The sequence below is a fragment of the Gymnoscopelus microlampas genome, assembly GCF_963454915.1.
Source record: "Gymnoscopelus microlampas genome assembly, chromosome: 7".
In the NCBI taxonomy this organism is placed as follows: domain Eukaryota; kingdom Metazoa; phylum Chordata; class Actinopteri; order Myctophiformes; family Myctophidae; genus Gymnoscopelus; species Gymnoscopelus microlampas.
Window position 1 is genome coordinate 29,463,176 of NC_139944.1, and position 17,500 is coordinate 29,480,675.

At 43.5% G+C, this 17,500-nt stretch overlaps 1 protein-coding gene across 4 annotated transcripts in view; it reads left to right on the plus strand.

Annotated features, from left to right (window-relative positions):
- LOC311049616 (receptor-type tyrosine-protein phosphatase gamma-like) overlaps positions 1-17,500 on the plus strand; it is a 396,229-nt gene that overhangs the window by 335,097 nt on the left and 43,632 nt on the right. The window contains exons 10-13 of one of the 4 annotated variants that reach the window (XM_084063299.1): positions 5,480-5,606; positions 6,150-6,214; positions 6,947-7,754; positions 13,764-13,911. In XM_084063299.1, the coding sequence (XP_083919425.1) occupies positions 5,480-5,606; positions 6,150-6,214; positions 6,947-7,754; positions 13,764-13,911 (1,148 nt within the window). The remainder of the gene's footprint in view (positions 1-5,479; positions 5,607-6,149; positions 6,215-6,946; positions 7,755-13,763; positions 13,912-17,500) is intronic. The other 3 variants (XM_084063300.1, XM_084063301.1, XM_084063302.1) reach the window with 3 other exon arrangements.

Sequence of the window (17,500 nt, forward strand, 5' to 3'; positions counted from 1 at the left end):
CTCACTCACTCACCCACGCACTCACTTACACACACACACACGCATGCACACACACACACACACACACGCACGCGCACACACACACACACGCACCCACGCACCCACCCACCCACGCACTTACGCACACACATACACATACACACACACACACACACACACACACACACACACACACACACACACACACACACACACACACACACACACACACACACACACACACACACACACACACACACATACACACGCATGCACACACACATACACATACACACAAATACAGCAGTAAATCATGCACTGATGACACTGTTACATACCAATTGATCTCATCTATAGGCAAAATGAACCACGCTTTGCTAGAAGCCACATGTCACAAGGCTAAAGATCAACCCGAAGCTCTCATCCCCTACATTATGGTCCTCTGTCCGGCTAGCAGAATACTAATGCTCGGCTTTAGAGAAATGCGGATTGTTAGTATGACCTTGGGATAGACCTGCTGAATTAAAAAAGGAATGGCCGAAAGATCAGAGCGCCTCCTAGTGGTGACAGAAGAGCTGCACTGCACATCAGCTACAAACATGGTGCCTAATACTGAGTTGTACAGAAACAGAGAGAGATATCTCTCCTACTAGTTTGTTAAACCATCCCACTCGATATGACCTCCCTCTCTCCCTAAGCTCTCCCTCTCTCCCTAAGCTCTCCCTCTCTCCCTCTCTCTCTCTCTCTCTCCCTCCATCTCTCTCTCTCCCCCCCCCTCTCTCTCTCTCTCTCTCTCCTCTCTCTCTCTCTCTCTCTCTCTCTCTCTCTCTCTCTCTCTCTCTCTCTCTCTCTCTCTCTCTCTCCCTCTCTCTCTTTCTCTCCTCTCACCCTACACTAGTCATTTTTGCCCCTCTTTCCTTCCTCTCTTTCGCTTTCTATCAGGCTTTTACTTATGTCGTTATTCCTATATCCTTCCCTTGACAGCTCTCACAGAGGGGGTGTGCAGTACATGGCTCTGACTCTCCATCACAATCGATGGAGAATCCCTGTGTAATAAACCCCTAAGTGTCCCTGAGTGAATACAACAGGGCAGAACTATAGTAGCAGTCAGGAAATAATTCTGGGCACACCGTTGTGTGGGCGGGTAATGGAGCCTGTGTCACCGGGGTCAGCCGTGCTGCTGTCCCCATGCTAAGGTCACTATGGTGGCTGTGGACTAAGTGTAAACATGTGTGGAGGTGTGTTGTCAAAGGTGTGTTGCAGGAGACTCTGGAGAGGGTAGGCTAGGTATCGACCAGCGCTGAGGCCAGAATGAAGAGCAGTGCTCGCTGCTAGGAAGTTGTTATTCACTGTTGAGTCTTCCAGGGGAAGTGGTGGAAGAAGCACTCAGATCTTTCACTTACTGTACGTAGAAGTAGCAATACCACAATATGACATACTCTTGTTACAAGTAAAAGGCCTGAATTCAAAATTTGACTTGAGTAAAAGTCAAAATCAAATCAAAATATACTCGCAGTACCAAAAGTAAAAGTACGCAATTTCTTCTAAATTTGAACGTTTTTGTAAATAGCCAATTTACAAGCTCACAACGATTTTCAAATAGCCGAAGTATAAATTAGTGCTTAAGTGGTTAATGTATGTTTTGTAATAATAATGTAAATCTGCAAAGTAACCAAAACTGTTAAACAATTGTAGTGGAGTAAATAATACAACATTTGCCTCTAATATGTGGTGGAGTAGAAATATTTAAATACTCAAGTAAAGTAAAATTAACTCAAATTCTACTTAAGTACAGTACTTCAGTAAATGTACTTGTTACTTTCCACCGCTGGTGTTGAGGGACTGATTCAAGCAAATACCTACGAGGAGATGAAAAGTGCCTGAGTGATGATTGACCCCCAATGGCCACCTTTACACTTGTAATTTCCGTCAGCATGCACAAATTGGAGTTTATTGGTGTGAATCTCCTATTCTCCTATAGCTGTGCAATAAGGAAGTAATCCTTCTGGATACTTTGAGGCAGTTATTTGCCAAGGTTCAAGCTTCAGCTTTATTGTCCCACTAAGGGAAAATTGGGTTTGCAGCCTCAATAAGCCAAAATATCTTACTTTAATACCTTATTTTAATCTTTATGTGTCACCCTGAAAGTAAACACGACGTGTTTGCCTGGGCCTAGGGGTGAATAAGGCTCTGGCTGGGTGATATGTTGATGCCGTATGCGCTTTTAAGGAAAGGTGCATCTAGAGTAGTAGGCTACTCAGACTTCTGAACACGATGCAAACCCGTCTGGCTGATTCGACCACAATGAGACTGTTGAGCGACTGCTTGTCAGTCGAGTCAGTCTGGTCTGACCGTGCATACAAGGTCGCACGGAAACGAGTGCAGTTGAGGCCAACAGCTCCGGGCGAGTCAACGACGAATGCCAGGGGATACCAGTGGTAGAAGAAGTACTCACATTTTGTACTTAAGTAAAAGTAGCAATACCACAATATAAACATACTCTGTTACATACAAGTAAAAGGCCTGTGTTCAAAATGTTACTTGAGTAAAAGTACAAAAGTATTATTGCCATCAAAATATACTCGAAAGTAAAAGTACTACAATGTTTGAAGCTTGTAGATCTGCTATTTTCCTATAGCCTATGTATAAAATAAGGCTGAAGTGGTTATGTATGCTTTATAATATAATAATTTATACCTCCAAAGTAACTAGTAACTAGTAGTTTTCAAATAATTGTAGTGCAGTAAAAGTACAATCTTTGTCTTTGAGATGTAGTGGAGTAAAGTAAAAGTACTGAAAATTGGAAATACTCCAGTACTCCCACCACTAGGGGATACTTCCATTTTATCACATACGCATTCACCAAGACAACGAGAAAGTGTTGCATTTGTCAACACTTAAATTTAATGAATCGAATAACCTTACCAGGGTTCGATTTGCTGGGGGGGGGGTTTGATATCCCCCTGTCTGGTCATTCATTTTTATCGCCAGTGGGATATATTTTCCCTGCTTCAGGTCAGACAGAATTATATACACACATTTCCTTTCGCCTTTCGGTAAATGTAGACTGTCCGATATGTTTGATAATATCACAATATCACAATTTAACTTTTTTTAACTGTTTTTTATCCCACAATTTTGTAACCCATTTTTTCACCCAGTGCTAATTGTCTAAGTAATCCTGGGCACTACACTCCCTCTGCCAGCCTAGGGAGAGAACAATTTAACAATTCAATATATTATAAGAAAATCCCTCTTCAGTTCATTCTTTTCTCTTTTTTTTACACAAATTGAACCCTGAACAATACTGCCGATGAGGAACTACCCTCTCACACACACACACACACGCACACGCACGCACACGCGTGTGCGAGCTTTGTACATCTGTTAATTTTGAACATTTTTGAAAAATCTTGAAATAACTACTGGTTTAGAAAGGCATTTGGAGAATCGGCCTCAGGTCTTAGAGGGATAGTTCACCCCCCAAATTGTTTTTCTTCTATCGATTAGTCACCCCATGGAGACTTGAATATATGGATATTTTATAGTTTTGGTCGCATTCCTAAGCCAATAATTTGATGGCCAGCGGACCGGTAGGCAGCGGTTATGGTAGGAGACACAAAGAGTCTCCTTGCGGAACCGCTGCCAGTCATCAAATTATTGGCTTAGGAATGCGACAAAAACTAAACAAGAATGAATTGGATAGTAATCCAATGTGAGAGTGTGTGTGAAATATATCAATATATATATCAACCAATAACTCATACCAAATATCAACAACATTTTAGAAACAGGGACAAAACGCAACCACCATTCTTTACAAGCACCTTCACAGAAAAAGAAGGGCAATGTCGCTTACAATAAGCAGACATGGCAACCAATCATGACGCGTTCCGGACCCTTTTTTGCCAAACCCACCCCCTTTCCACAGCCACGCCCCCACCGTATATATATGAACAGAAGTGCACGCCCACATTCCATTCAGGGTGTTTCTTAGAGTGTTACACACTCTTAAAAATATCCATGAATTCAAGTCTCCATGGGGTGACTAATCGATAGTTCATTTTGGGGGTGAACTATCCCTTTAATGGGTTAATAGAAGGCCCGCTGGGATTTCCTGACAAGAGTAGAGCCTGAGAACACGTGAAGGTGCTGCTGTGGCGGGCCTCGCCCTTGTTGCTACGCAGCCCATTCTGTGAACCGTCAAAGGTCGCCAGCTGTTTTCCGCTTCTGTGTTTCGGTCCCTTTGTGCCCGGACAAACTCCAGTGTCTCCTCAGCCGTGGAATTCTACCACGCCATCAGCAGTAACTGTGTTTGGTGGCCATGTTTGACATTGGCACTCTGAAGAAGACGTCAAGTGACGGAGGTGGAAAAAGTACTAACATTTTGTACTTAAGTAAAAGTATCAATACTGCAATGTAGAAATATACTCCATTCAAATTTTTTTTTTTAAAGTGCAAAAGTATTGGCATAAAAATGTACTTAAAGGAGTAGTTCACCCAAAAAAGGACTTATTTTCTATCAATTGCACACCCCATGAAGCCTTGAATTCATGAGTTGTTTTAAGTTAATGTCGCATTCCTAAGCTAATAATTTGATTCCTGTCTCCTACCGGCAAATGTATCCGGTAGGAGACACAAAGTAGATTATTTGTGTCTCCTACCGGAAATACACCCGGTCATCAAATGATTGGCTTAGGAATGTGACAAAAACAAAAACAAATCCATGAATTCAAGGCTTCATGGGGTGTGCAATTGATAGAAAATAAGTATTTTCGTTGGGTGAACTCCTCCTTTAAAGTACCGAAAGTAAAAGTACTCATTATGCAGAATGTCCCATTTCAAGTTTAAAGAAAAAAAATCTTTTGAAAATAGCTGATCTACAAGCTCACAATGCATCGCATCGTGATGCATTGTGAGCTTGTAGACCGGCTATTTTTAAATGGCCAAAATATATATATAGGGCTGAAGTGGTTAGTGTATGTTCTGTAATAATAATACAAATCTTCAAAGTAACTAGTATTTAAAGTTTTCAAATAATTGTTGTGGAGTAAAAGTACAATATTTGCCTCTGAGATGGAGTAGAAAATGTACTTTGTTACTTTACACCACTGTGTGACATTGAAATGTCACACTGCTGCATGGAACAAAAGCCAAAGAGTAAGATGTATTTTTTACATGTTTGACGTGTAGAGTGCATTCCCCAGCTTATCGCCCTCGCTCTCCTTTTATCACTCCCAGGGCAAATTAAGGCTGTATATTTGATAAGGATCTCTGAGTTTCCGTGAATGTCTGTGAATTTGTCAGACATGACAATAACAAGCCTGCAGAGGGAATTAATTTGTCAGCCGTGTGAAAGGCACAGACTGCATTGACACCTAAAAACAGTGAGACTTTTTAGAATGTGATTTTCTTTTTAACTGGCTTTGTTCCCATAATGTCTGCTGTATCTGCGTGTATTGTAACACTAACTCTACGATATATACTGTCATTATTATAGAGTGTGTGTGTGTTGCAGGAGGCGGTCATTTCGCCGGTGTCTCCCGACGTTCTCTACCTGTTCAGAGTGCAGGCTGTCTGTACCAATGACATGCGCAGCGACTTCAGCCAGAGCATGCTCTTCAGAGGTACGACACACACACACACACGCACGCACGCACACACACACACACACACACACACACACACACACACACACACACACTTTACTTGAGTATTTCCAATTTCCAATACTTTTACTTCTATTCCACTACATCTCAGAGGCAAATATTGTACTTTTACTCCACTTCAATTATTTGAAAACTTTAGTTATTAGTTACTTTGCAGATATAAATTATTACATTATAAAACATACATTTAACACTTTAGCCCTATTTTATACCAAGGCTATTTGAAAATAGACGATCTACAAGCTCAGACAGACAGACAGACAGACAGACAGACAGACAGACAGACAGACAGACAGACAGACACATAGCAACTTCTGTTGGCCGATAGCAACATGACACATGATGCATTGGTGCGACCCCTAATACAGGCAATCATATGCCGATGAGGAAAACATATTTTTTTCTTCCCATCTTTGATAATAATCGACACCCTCTCAGACTGCACACCTCACTGTGTGTACTAAGCACTCCCTCATCAGTGTCCATCCTCTGTCATTTCAGCCAACACTACGAGGATCTTTGAGGGGACGCGGATTGTGAAAACTGGAATGGTAAGGGAGCCAAAGGTGAATCTCTAATTGTCAGTTTGTTGTCTGTCCAACAGAGGGCAGTAATTGTCTGAGAATTTGAATTTGTTGAATGTATAGAATTGGCTACTCCAGTGGTTCTCAAATTGTTTAATTTCAACGACCCCCATTACTCCTTTGTAAAAGGTTGAATATCTTATTAATTGCTGCTTGTGAGAGGAGGACCACAATGGAAATAAGTCTTATATTAGGACTTTGTTATCCTCAAACTGCTGAAACCATGTGTTTTTGTTTTGTTTTTTGCATTTTAAATAAACTCAGCTCAACTCAAATAAACTTAATTCTCAGAGTTACGGACCTGTAAGGTACCATTTGGAACCCCCCAAGGAACCCTGAGGGTCCCTGGACAGCACTTTGAAAACCACTGGGCTAATCAGTATAGACAGGAATGTAGGAGTACCATGTTACATGTCTCAGCATTACATACAGTAGAGCTCATTAAGTAAAGAAGTGCTTGCCTCAGTATGTTCTGTATGTAGTCTCTTATCACCTTCTTTCTTTCCCTCCTGCTATCGTTCTTACATCACTATTTCTGTTACCTTCCCTTCTGTCATCTCTTGTTCTCTTTTTCTTTCATCTGCCATCTACTCCCTCCCCTCCCCTCCCCTCCCCTCCCCTCCCCTCCCCTCCCCTCCCCTCCCCTCCCCTCCCCTCCCCTCCCCTCTCCTCCCCTCTCAACTCTCTTTCTAATCTTCTCTCTCCGTCTCCCAGCCTACCGTCTCCCCGGCCTCCTCTGCCGACATGGCGCCCATCTCCTCAGGCTCCTCCACCTGGACCTCGTCCGGCCTCCCCTTCTCCTTCGTCTCCATGGCGACAGGCATCGGCCCGTCCTCCAGCGGCAGCCAGGCGACCGTGGCATCGGTGGTGACCAGCACCCTGTTGGCCGGCCTGGGATTCAGCGGCGGGGTCATTTCCTCCTTCCCCAGCTCCGTCTGGCCAACCAGGGCCCCCGCCACGGCTAGCTCCTCCTCTTCCGGGGTCCGGCAGGGTGCCGAACCCACCGCCTCCTCCTCCCCGAGCTCCGAACCGGCCAAAGACGCCACGACGACGGCCCCCGCCAAGGACAACGCCGAGGGCGGGGAGGACGGCGAGAAGGGCAAAGGGCAGGGGGAGGAGGGGGAGAGAGAGGGAGAGGAGAAGGAGGAAGAGGAAGAGGAGGACGAGGAAAACGAAGAGGAGAGGAAGAAGGAGAAGAAGAAAGGCGCGGCGGACGAGGTGGAGAGACAAGCCAACGGCACGGCGGTCAAAGAGCCTCCCAGCGACGCGCCAGAGTCCACGGCCAAAGAGAAAGAACGGACAGACAAAGGAGGATCCTTTAACGCCACGGCGGCGCCTGGTGCTGTGGAGGACCACCTGCCCTCTACACACACCCAGAGTCCAGAGGACGCTACGGCGCCGACCCCCACCACGGAATCGGGGAATGACACGGCGGAGTTCCCAGCTCCCGGTGGCCCCGTGGCCACTCTCAGGCCCGACACAGGAGGGGACAAGAGCCACTGGCCCTTCTCCATACACACAGGTAAGATAAAGCTCTGTTACAGTGTGCTGCTGTACTAACCCATTACGACTGGGAACCTAGCCCCCAGAACCCAGAGTTTGCATTGAAGCGCATTGGACATGCTGGCCATTCGTAGGTACTGCAGGCCACTGTCACGAACGAGCGAAAACGGTTTCGACCCATGGGCTCGACTCACAAGCTTGTGCAGGAGCTTGCGCATGGAGGTGATGCAACACGCGTCACCTCCATGGCGCATAATGTGTCGCAGAAGACCCAAATAGGCCCCGCCCGTCACATTTCACAACCCGGAAGAAGGGGTGATTTAGGCACATGCGCTGGGTGAGCAAAAGTGGATGGGCGGGGATTTCCAATGCCCTCTCTATTATTTTTAACTCTATGCCGGGAACGCATCTTTGTCATTTTCTATTTTTTGCTAACCATTATTTTATACTTTGGACTATTCAAAAATAGCAGATCTACAAGCTCATAGCAAATTTTGTGCAATTTTTTTAATGCATAATTTTTTAATGCATAATTTTTTAAATTTTAACTCAAACATTTGCTTCTGGAGGTCCCTGGAACAAAACATTTTACGAATGTTTGCTTTAAAAAATATATATTCAAAGACTTGCAAAAATGTTCACGATATTTTTTTAGCAGATCTACAAGCTCATAGCTCTGCACTCAGTGCCACGCTATGAGCTTGTAGATCTGCTATTTTTGAACAGCCAAAGTATAAAATAATGGTTAAAGTGGTTAAAATCTAAAATGATAGATGCTTTCCCGGTCTTAATGGGTTAAGCCTGTCTTATGAGGGCGTCGTGTGCCAAACATATACAATCTAGAAGCTCAGAAAGTGTCATAGATGCCACTCTCAGTGAGCTTATAGATTGGATGTTTTGGTCCATGACACCTTCGTTTCAACAGAGCATGAAAAGAAGATTACTTTATTGTCAATTTTGTACATACACATTTCATCAGAGAGGTCATCCCGCGGGGTTTAGTGCCTTGCTCAAGGACACTTAGGCAGAGATGGTTGGCAGCCCACAACTGGAATACACCCTCCTGTAGGCACTGGGGATCAAACCAGCAACCTTTTGGTTAGTGGCTGGCCTCTTTACCTCCAGGCCATCCTGTGTCCCCAGGCCATTAGACATAAATGAACATGCAATAAAGTGAGAGCTGGGCTCTCTGTCTACTAACATAGAGATTAATGTATTATATAAATATAATACAGTATAATATAATATAATTTCATGTAATGTACCGTAGAAATATAGAAATAGATCAGCAACCTTTATAGCATAGTCTGATGCCATGTTCACGTCACTGTAAGCAGGAGATAATATAAATCCCTACATTACACAGTAGAGTTTTATGCAAGGGATATGAGTGCTCAAGCGCACGTAGTCAGCCGTGCCAGTCAGATCCAAATATAACTGCATTGGATTAACACTCTAATCTGTGCTTTCACAAGCATTATATTTGCATTAGTTGTGTATTAAATCGCAGCCACTAATGAACCAAAGGTAATTTTCGACTTCTAGCATATGTTTTTGTACTCCGATACCACCACAGTCATATCCCATGGCACACAGTTTGTGGTTAACTTGGCCTGCTATCCCTGTATGAATTGTGTTACCACAAAGTACGAGGCAAAAGAATAGAAAACAGAAAATATAAAGAGTAAAGCCAATGTATTTCTATTTTACTGTGGCTGATCTTTGCTACAATTGTGTGTTTAACACATTCCAATAAATGGCAAGGAGCACGAGCATTTTGGACAATTTCCCTGCCTATTAATTGGGCTGCGAGCTACATGCTATTTTGCATTCTGACCCATTAGTATTCAGACTGGCATCATTTTGCGGTTGCCTGCTCTGAAAATCATTGGCCTTCAACCAAGCAGGCTGGTCAGACGGTCATTAATGGACACACGAGATGAGCCTAATACAGCGAGATGCAGCCAAATAAAAAGTGCAAAATGAAATTAGAGGAGGAAAGTGATTACTAAAAACATTTCCCAGTTTAACAGAAGTTGAGCCCTGAAATTCAGTGCTTCAGTGAGTCCAGTGGCAATCTACATTTCTATGCCTTTGGAGGCTTACCGTTTAGACAAAGAGTACAGTATCTTATTATATGAATATTGTGTTGTATTGGACCTTGATGTCATGGTAAATACAATGTTGTGGTCCCAGGCAGCACTGGCACAGTCATTATATACAATAGAATATGGTCAAAGTTGTTGGGGATGTATGAAACATTTTGTGAAGGTATTGAACATTCATTTGGTATACACATACAGTACTGTACTGTATGTGTATGACAAATTAATGTTCTCTATCTATTGATTAATCAATATGAATTAGGTGTTTGTTTGTTGTTTGATTAATTCGTTTTGCAGCTGAGCATTAAAATAAATATATAATTTATAATACTCATATGGGACTATTGGAAAATACAACTCAGTACTGATGTGCTAGGAATGTAACAGGTACTGTGTTGTGGCGATTGGCACAATTTAGTTTTTAGTAACACTCACCCAAGAAACTGTCGAAAGTCTCAAATGCTGGATGGAATATGAAAATGCACAGAGAGAGAACGAGCATTTCTGGCAAGTTACAGTAAATGGGAAGAAATGGTCCCAGAGTAACCTGAATGTGTCAACCTAGCACGCCACGGTTTCATTTCACTTGGCCATAATGGGTTTTATGATAATGTGTTCTGCCATGAAAAGCTGCCACCCCCACCCCCCAAACGTAGGTGTTTGTATGCTCTTGGTATCCATGTACTGTAAGAATATTTCATAAAGTCAGAAAAACCTAGTCATGTACACAGACACAGTAAAAAGGGTATAGTAAATGCTGGTGATTGGGAGTAAAGTCAAGGGCTGTATCTCCGTAAGCTTGCGTTCCCTCTGCGCTGAGGTACTGTAGAGTCTGGAGCTGAGAGTGGAGCCTTGTGCTTTACCTCACCAGCCCCCTGGCACATTAGCCAACCAAATGCCAGGAGACATCAGCTCACTCTCAAGTGCTTTGAAAGCCAAGGATAAGAGCAGACACTATTACAGGCAATGGTATTCTCGTGATGCTCCCTGGAAATTACTCTCAGTAACCGTGTCAAGTCTGATCTATCAAACGTATTCACCGTTTGCAGCCGAGTGACTGCACGGCTAAAACTGAATCTACTTTGGATAACTTTGTAAACACTATAACCATGCTAGCCAGGCCAGCTGTTTTGAGAACTAGAGTACATCCATTGCCTTTGTAGTCACCTTATTTTGTTAGTTAGCAGTTTGCAAAGTGGGAGTGTGCAAACCAAAACTGCATGTCACCCCATTCTATCTTCACTTCTTCTCATCCTTTAGTCTGTAACTTTCCAATGGGCATGTTTTTAGCCTTATACCTGTACCTGGTAATGACATATCCAGACTTGCATATGACTTGCTTTTGTTTGTTGAGGTTCAAGAAAGTAAAAATACGTTTGTAGACCGCAAAATGAAATACATAATTAAAACTACATATTATTTGTCCTCTACTCTAGTCTCGCGTAGCCAGACAATCGGAGATCTCCACGTACCAATACATCTGAGGAAATTGAAATTCAAAGTCGGATAGAACAGCAGAGAAATCCTCCCCTAACAAAGCTATGCCTACTGCTTTGGTTCTGCAATGCAGTTCTCTTTTTTAATCTCCGAATTTAGAAGTCACTAGATGTATCGGTAGGCAGGGATGTCCAATCGTCTGGCTCTGCGATACTACTCCTTTATACTGTAGACCTATCTGTATTTCACTCCTCTTTTCAGCACTCCCATATTGTGCTATTTCCTTCCCTGTCTCCTTCATTGGTCTTTTCTCCTTCCTGCCTCGATGTGCAGCTCTTCTTTAAACCATTTTCTCTCTCTTTGTTTTGTTTTATCTATCGCTCCCTCCTCTCTCTCTCTCTCTCTCTCTCTCTCTCTCTCTCTCTCTCTCTCTCTCTCTCTCTCTCTCTCTCTCTCTCTCTCTTCTTGTCCTGAGCTGAGTGCTGGCCTACTTTCAGACTTTCAGTGAGATGAGCTCCGAGGCCAGACACAGCTGCAGGGAGAAAAAAAAAGAAAAAATGCTCCATTTATAGAGTGTTGTGTAGCGTGCGTGTGTGTGTGTGTGTGTGTGTGTGTGTGTGTGTGTGTGTGTGTGTGTGTGTGTGTGTGTGTGTGTGTGTGTTTCAGTGCCTGTATAATATACATCACTGCACATTAGTGACTCGCTGTGTGTACAAGTGTACCATACAGTAGTTTTTGTGCGTGTGTGTGTGTGTGTGTGTGTGTGTGTGTGTGTGTGTGTGTGTGTGTGTGTGTGTGTGTGTGTGTGTGTGTGTGTGTATGCACGTACGGGTGCCCCTCCGCTGCCGATGTTGTTGTTTTTCGAGGGAAGCTGCCGCGATGCCACAGATGGAATCGGCGGTGCATCAGGCGGTGTTTCTCACACTGTGTGTGTGTGTGAACGGAGGAGAGGACAGGAGAGGTGCTGCGGTACTGTAGCACTGGGCTGCCAGTGCTTAGCTAGCGTAGCAAGCTGTGCTGTGCTGGAGCACAGGGGCCTGGGCTGTGTGCTGCTGCCAGCATCCCTGGTGTAGTGCTCAGCCTCCAGACAAGCCGCTGACATACAAGGGTCATGGGGGCCAACAGCAGTAACAGCAACGCCACTGCGGCACTTCCTGTGGGTAGGTAAGGATGCAAAGGTCCTAGGGGCATGCCAGAAGGCTGGTTCATTTGTTAGCTACTAGTTGGGCTACTTTCAAAAATTATCTTTAATATAGTTTCCTTTTTTCCATTATCGTTGCCAGTGTGTATGCTTAAATAAACAAGTTTAATGAAAAATAATGCAATACTTCTAATTATCAAAACTTGCATGTCATGCTTATATGCAGTTGATGTCTGGCTGATATGGTAATTGTGCTTCTCCAAAAGATCCTGTAAGATGTACTGACGGGCTGAAATAGGTTTCAGGGGAGGTCACTGACCGGGAAATGCATGTCGTATCTGACATCCTGTGTTCATTTAACTCTGATAGCGTGCACAAAGTACATGTACATGTAGCAGAATTCAACCTTAATGGTCGCACCAATGCAACTAGTCGCAACTCCTTGCAGCAAAAAGGACTTTAAGGCCAGTCCACACCAATGCAACTCCTTGCAACTTCCATTGAGGATAATGGTTGCAAGTAGTTGCAAGGAGTTGCATGTTGCAAGGAGTTGCATTGGTGTGGAGTCGGACTGGCCTTAAGGGTCATTTGGTTACACTGAAGACTTAACTGTGCATACATTTTGATGGTTTTGATGCCAGTATTTATTGGAACAACTTCTCGTTCTTTTGGGTTGTGTTGGGTCTTTTAACACCAACTGGAGATCAGGCGTTTATTATATAGGAATTCCTACTCCACACAAATGCATCAGAGGGATCTCACAAGCTTTGTTTTATGTGTCCTCCTGTCCCCTGAACAAGCATGGTTCTCAAATGCATGATTACAGGTTGAGAGTTTTATATTTTCACCTTTTTTAAGACAGGTAAGTCTCTGCAGTCTTATGGATGGGGCGAAAGATTAATTATGAACGAAGACACTCGGAGTTATACATAATTCAAATTTTATCCTCTCTCCTCCCACTCCCATCTCCCTCTGTACCCTTTTGCCCCTCTTCTCTGTCACCTTCACTCCCTCATTTTATTCCTCTTTTTATGATTGCGCTCCCCACCATCTCACCCTTCTCCCATGCACACACACCTTCCCCTATCACACCCGTTCCACTGTTCCTAATTGAATTTACACCTGTCCTTGTCCTTATCTTGCCTCTCTCTCTCTCTCTCTCTCTCTCTCTCTCTCTCTCTCTCTCTCTCTCTCTCTCCTTCTCTCTCTCGTGCTCACTGTCATGCACACTGATATCTGTTATCTGTTACCATCTTCAACTATTTTGTGATCTAATCTCCACCTTGTCCCCCCTCCTCTCCTCTCCTCTCCTCTCTGTCATCCATCCATCCATCTCCTCTTCCAGACCGCCCCAACGTCAACGTGACCCGCCAGTGGAGTGCAGGACCTGGACCAGGGCTGGGTCGGGTGGAATGGCTGGTACCTCTGGTGGTGGTGTCAGCGCTGACCTTCTTCTGTCTGGTTCTGCTCCTGGCTGTGTTGGTCTACTGGAGGTGGGTACCAACAAAGCTACTGTAGGTTAGGTTTAGAAAAGGTCGGTTCAAGGTTCAAGGTATTTATTTTCACATACACATACATGGTTATGGTTACAACTCTTACTTATTCATTTTGGCAACTTTTACATTTTATTTCTGTTTCATTTCTCAATATTGTAAAGCACTGTGAGCCATGAAATGGTGCTGTACAAATAAAATGTAATTATCCCCTCTTGAGGTTCAATAATAAGGGCCAGCGGTCTGGGCACTTAGATTCAATGTAGCCTGACAGTGCGTCGTGGGTTCGAGTCCTGAGTATCTTCACTGATACTATCCAATAAAGGCACAAAAAAGTACGAATGTCGGATGATTTTCTTTAGCACATACCCACAGCCTTATTTTTTTTTTAAAGACAATGAAAAAATAGCCTTGGCTCAAGTCTTTAATTGAATAAATTAATTAACATCACTGTCAATGAGGAAGTGCCCCGGAGAATGAAGTGGTAATCCCGCTGGGATTTCCTGACATTGTGGGAAGTTGACTGGAAACATGGCAGGTGCTGGTTGGCTGCTGGCCTTGCTATCACGCAGCCATCTGTGAACTGACGAAGGTTTCTGCAGCAGCCGTGTTTGGTGACCGAGCTTTACAGCAAGGTCGTTCCTGGTGACAGTTCAGCGTGCGGTGGCGCTTGACTTTACCGCATGAAAAGAAAGGAGGGAACCAAATATAGACCCTTGGGGGATCCCGGTCAACAAAGTACTCTAGGTTTAACCCATTTAGACCTAGAATGCCTATATGTTGTTATACCTTTCAATCCGGGAAAGCATCTGTGTCATTTTAGTTGTTACTATACATCGTCACTGTGGGCAGAAACCTTGTATCTCCAAGTTTAAAATTAGTTTTTGTTTTTTTGTAAATTAAAGCCCTACTTCATCACACAAGAGTGTCGCACAAAAGTAGTGAAAATAGCCGATCTATAAGCACACATCTTGAGGCTATTTTCACATATTTAAATCGTTTTTATAATAATAGAAAAGGAACGGTTTTGGACATACAAGGTTTCCACCTGACAACAATATAGCAACATGATTACAAATATATATAACTAGAAAATGTGCTCCTCGGAGCACAGGTCTCCGCCAGGTCAGGAAGTTGATAGTATCACACTAGAAAGTACTATTCCTAATTCTGTTTTAACTATTTATATTACATATTGTGATGTCACGTGAAGCTTGACCAATCCAAAAGATTAGATGTTCACAGACGGACGGACACGGACACACACACGGACACACACACGGACACACACACACACACACACACACACACACACACACACACACACACACACACGGACGGACGGACGGACGGACGGACGGACGGACGGACGGACGGACGGACGGACGGACGGACGGACGGACGGACGGACGGACGGACGGACGGACGGACGGACGGACGGACGGACGGACGGACGGACGGACGGACGGACGGACGGACGGACGGACGGACGGACGGAGTGAAAACATACTCTCCACCATGCCTTTGGCCTGGCGGAGACAATAATTGAATCAAAAATAGAAAAAGTTTTTCCAAATACTTTGGACTAAGCATTTGTAGAATCGGCCTCAGGTCTTAAAGGGTTAAGTGGTTAAACTTGTGCTGATTGGTCAGCTGTCTTATTTTCCCTAGGACTGATCAATCACTGTGAATGGGTGAGTGTAACACATTGTAAAGTACTGTACTTTGAATGAAGGCGCTATAGAAATGAATACTGCATAGAAATGCAGACCATTTAGAACAACCTTTGCCCTGTACATCACCACCATTCCAAACAACCAATATGAGGAATTGATTAGGTCCTATATAGTGCTCATAAATTGTTCCTAGGATCGTGAAGGAAAGAGCTTAAGGGAAGAATTAGAGGGTTCTCTGTCAAGATGATATTATGATTTAGGACAGAAATGAGACTGCGTGGGGATTTATTGCGGATTTATGGGTGAATGGATGTGATTCATTTAGAGGTGATTTGAGGTACTTTTTGCGAGGTTTTCTAAGGAGATGGGCTTTCAATTTATGACAGTGTTATGCCACACAAACATGCAAGAACGTTAGAGGGATATTAAGGGTGGGGGGGTAGGTACATCGCAGAAAACACTACCGCTCATGAGCTACATCCAACAACATGATGTTTCTAAGAATGTTGCACGCACATCCCAAGAAAACAGTGAATCATTTCCCTCTCCACCTCCATTACTAACATGTTGTTGTTGTGGAGAGCTGAGACTCATCAGTCATAAGAGTTGTTTGTGTTCATCTATTATCTGATGAAGAGTTGTTTAGTTTGAGTTTGTGCTCAGAGTGATATCATCAGAGAATGCTATATCTTTCAGCTGTTAATTAAAATTTCACTCAAACGAAATCATTTATTGGACCAGTCTGGACCAGCCTCCAGTGAGGGATGCTGCCGGGGAAAGAGTTTCCCACTTAATCAGTAAGTCAAACAGGGCCTCTTAGGAATTATATTCATAACAAACCCTATGACTAAATAATGTTATCAATGGAGGTTTTATTTACTAGTGAAGAGATTAAATAGAGTTGAGATTTATTATCGATGAAATGTCCCCCTTTGTAGGCCCCATTTCTATTTGAAATTCAGCTCCAGACTCTCCAGACCACCTGTGCAAAGCCTCAAAGGACTTCAGGCAACATTAATATTATTGTAGCTACTTGGATGGTAGTGAAACAGCAGGCTTTGTAGATAGTTTTACTGTAGCACAGAGACAAAATGCATGCTTGGGCATCATTATACAAATTCTGACAAAGGCTTAACATTTTCTACAAGGTCTTTACTATCACATACTGTCTTACTAATTGATGGTGGGTATGTCACTCTGACTGTTTGCACATTTGGATATTCCCAGCGGTAAATAAACACTGATGATTTTACATTATAAACTATGGGGTTCCAGAGAGTTTTTAGAAATCATATCAAATGGGGTTCCATGGCCTCATGCATATCAAACTGGGGGTCCTTGAAATTAAAAAGGTTAATAATGACCGGCCTAGGGTTTCATGTCCCTTTATTAAGGACCTGACAGGTTCCTGATACATGCAATCCTTCTTTCAACCAACAGGGGTAGTGAGCGGGATACAACAGACTGAGTAATGTTGATTTAGTTGTTTGTTCGCTCATCGAGCTGATAAGGCTCTGTGGCAATGCTGTGCCTCAAGTAAGCTGACACTGGCACGGTTTCTCTCCTCTATTTGAAACAAATCAACAGAAAAGATATTGCATTGTGGGGGGATCTGGCCTGCTGTGTTTTCTGTCTAGCTGTGAATTCAGCTACACGGTGAACAGAGTGAACATGATTGGAAGACTGTATTGCACAGAGGGCTTGGTTTGCTGCTGTTTTTAAACTCATCCATGCTGCTGCAGTAATGACTGTCTAGTGCTAGCGTTTGATGTGAGTTTATGGTGCACGTGTGTACAGTGTACGGTATGTGCAAGGGTGTGTGTGTGTGTGTGTGTGTGTGTGTGTGTGTGTGTGTGTGTGTGTACGTGTGTCTAGACACTCATACAAGCACACGTACACACACACACACACAC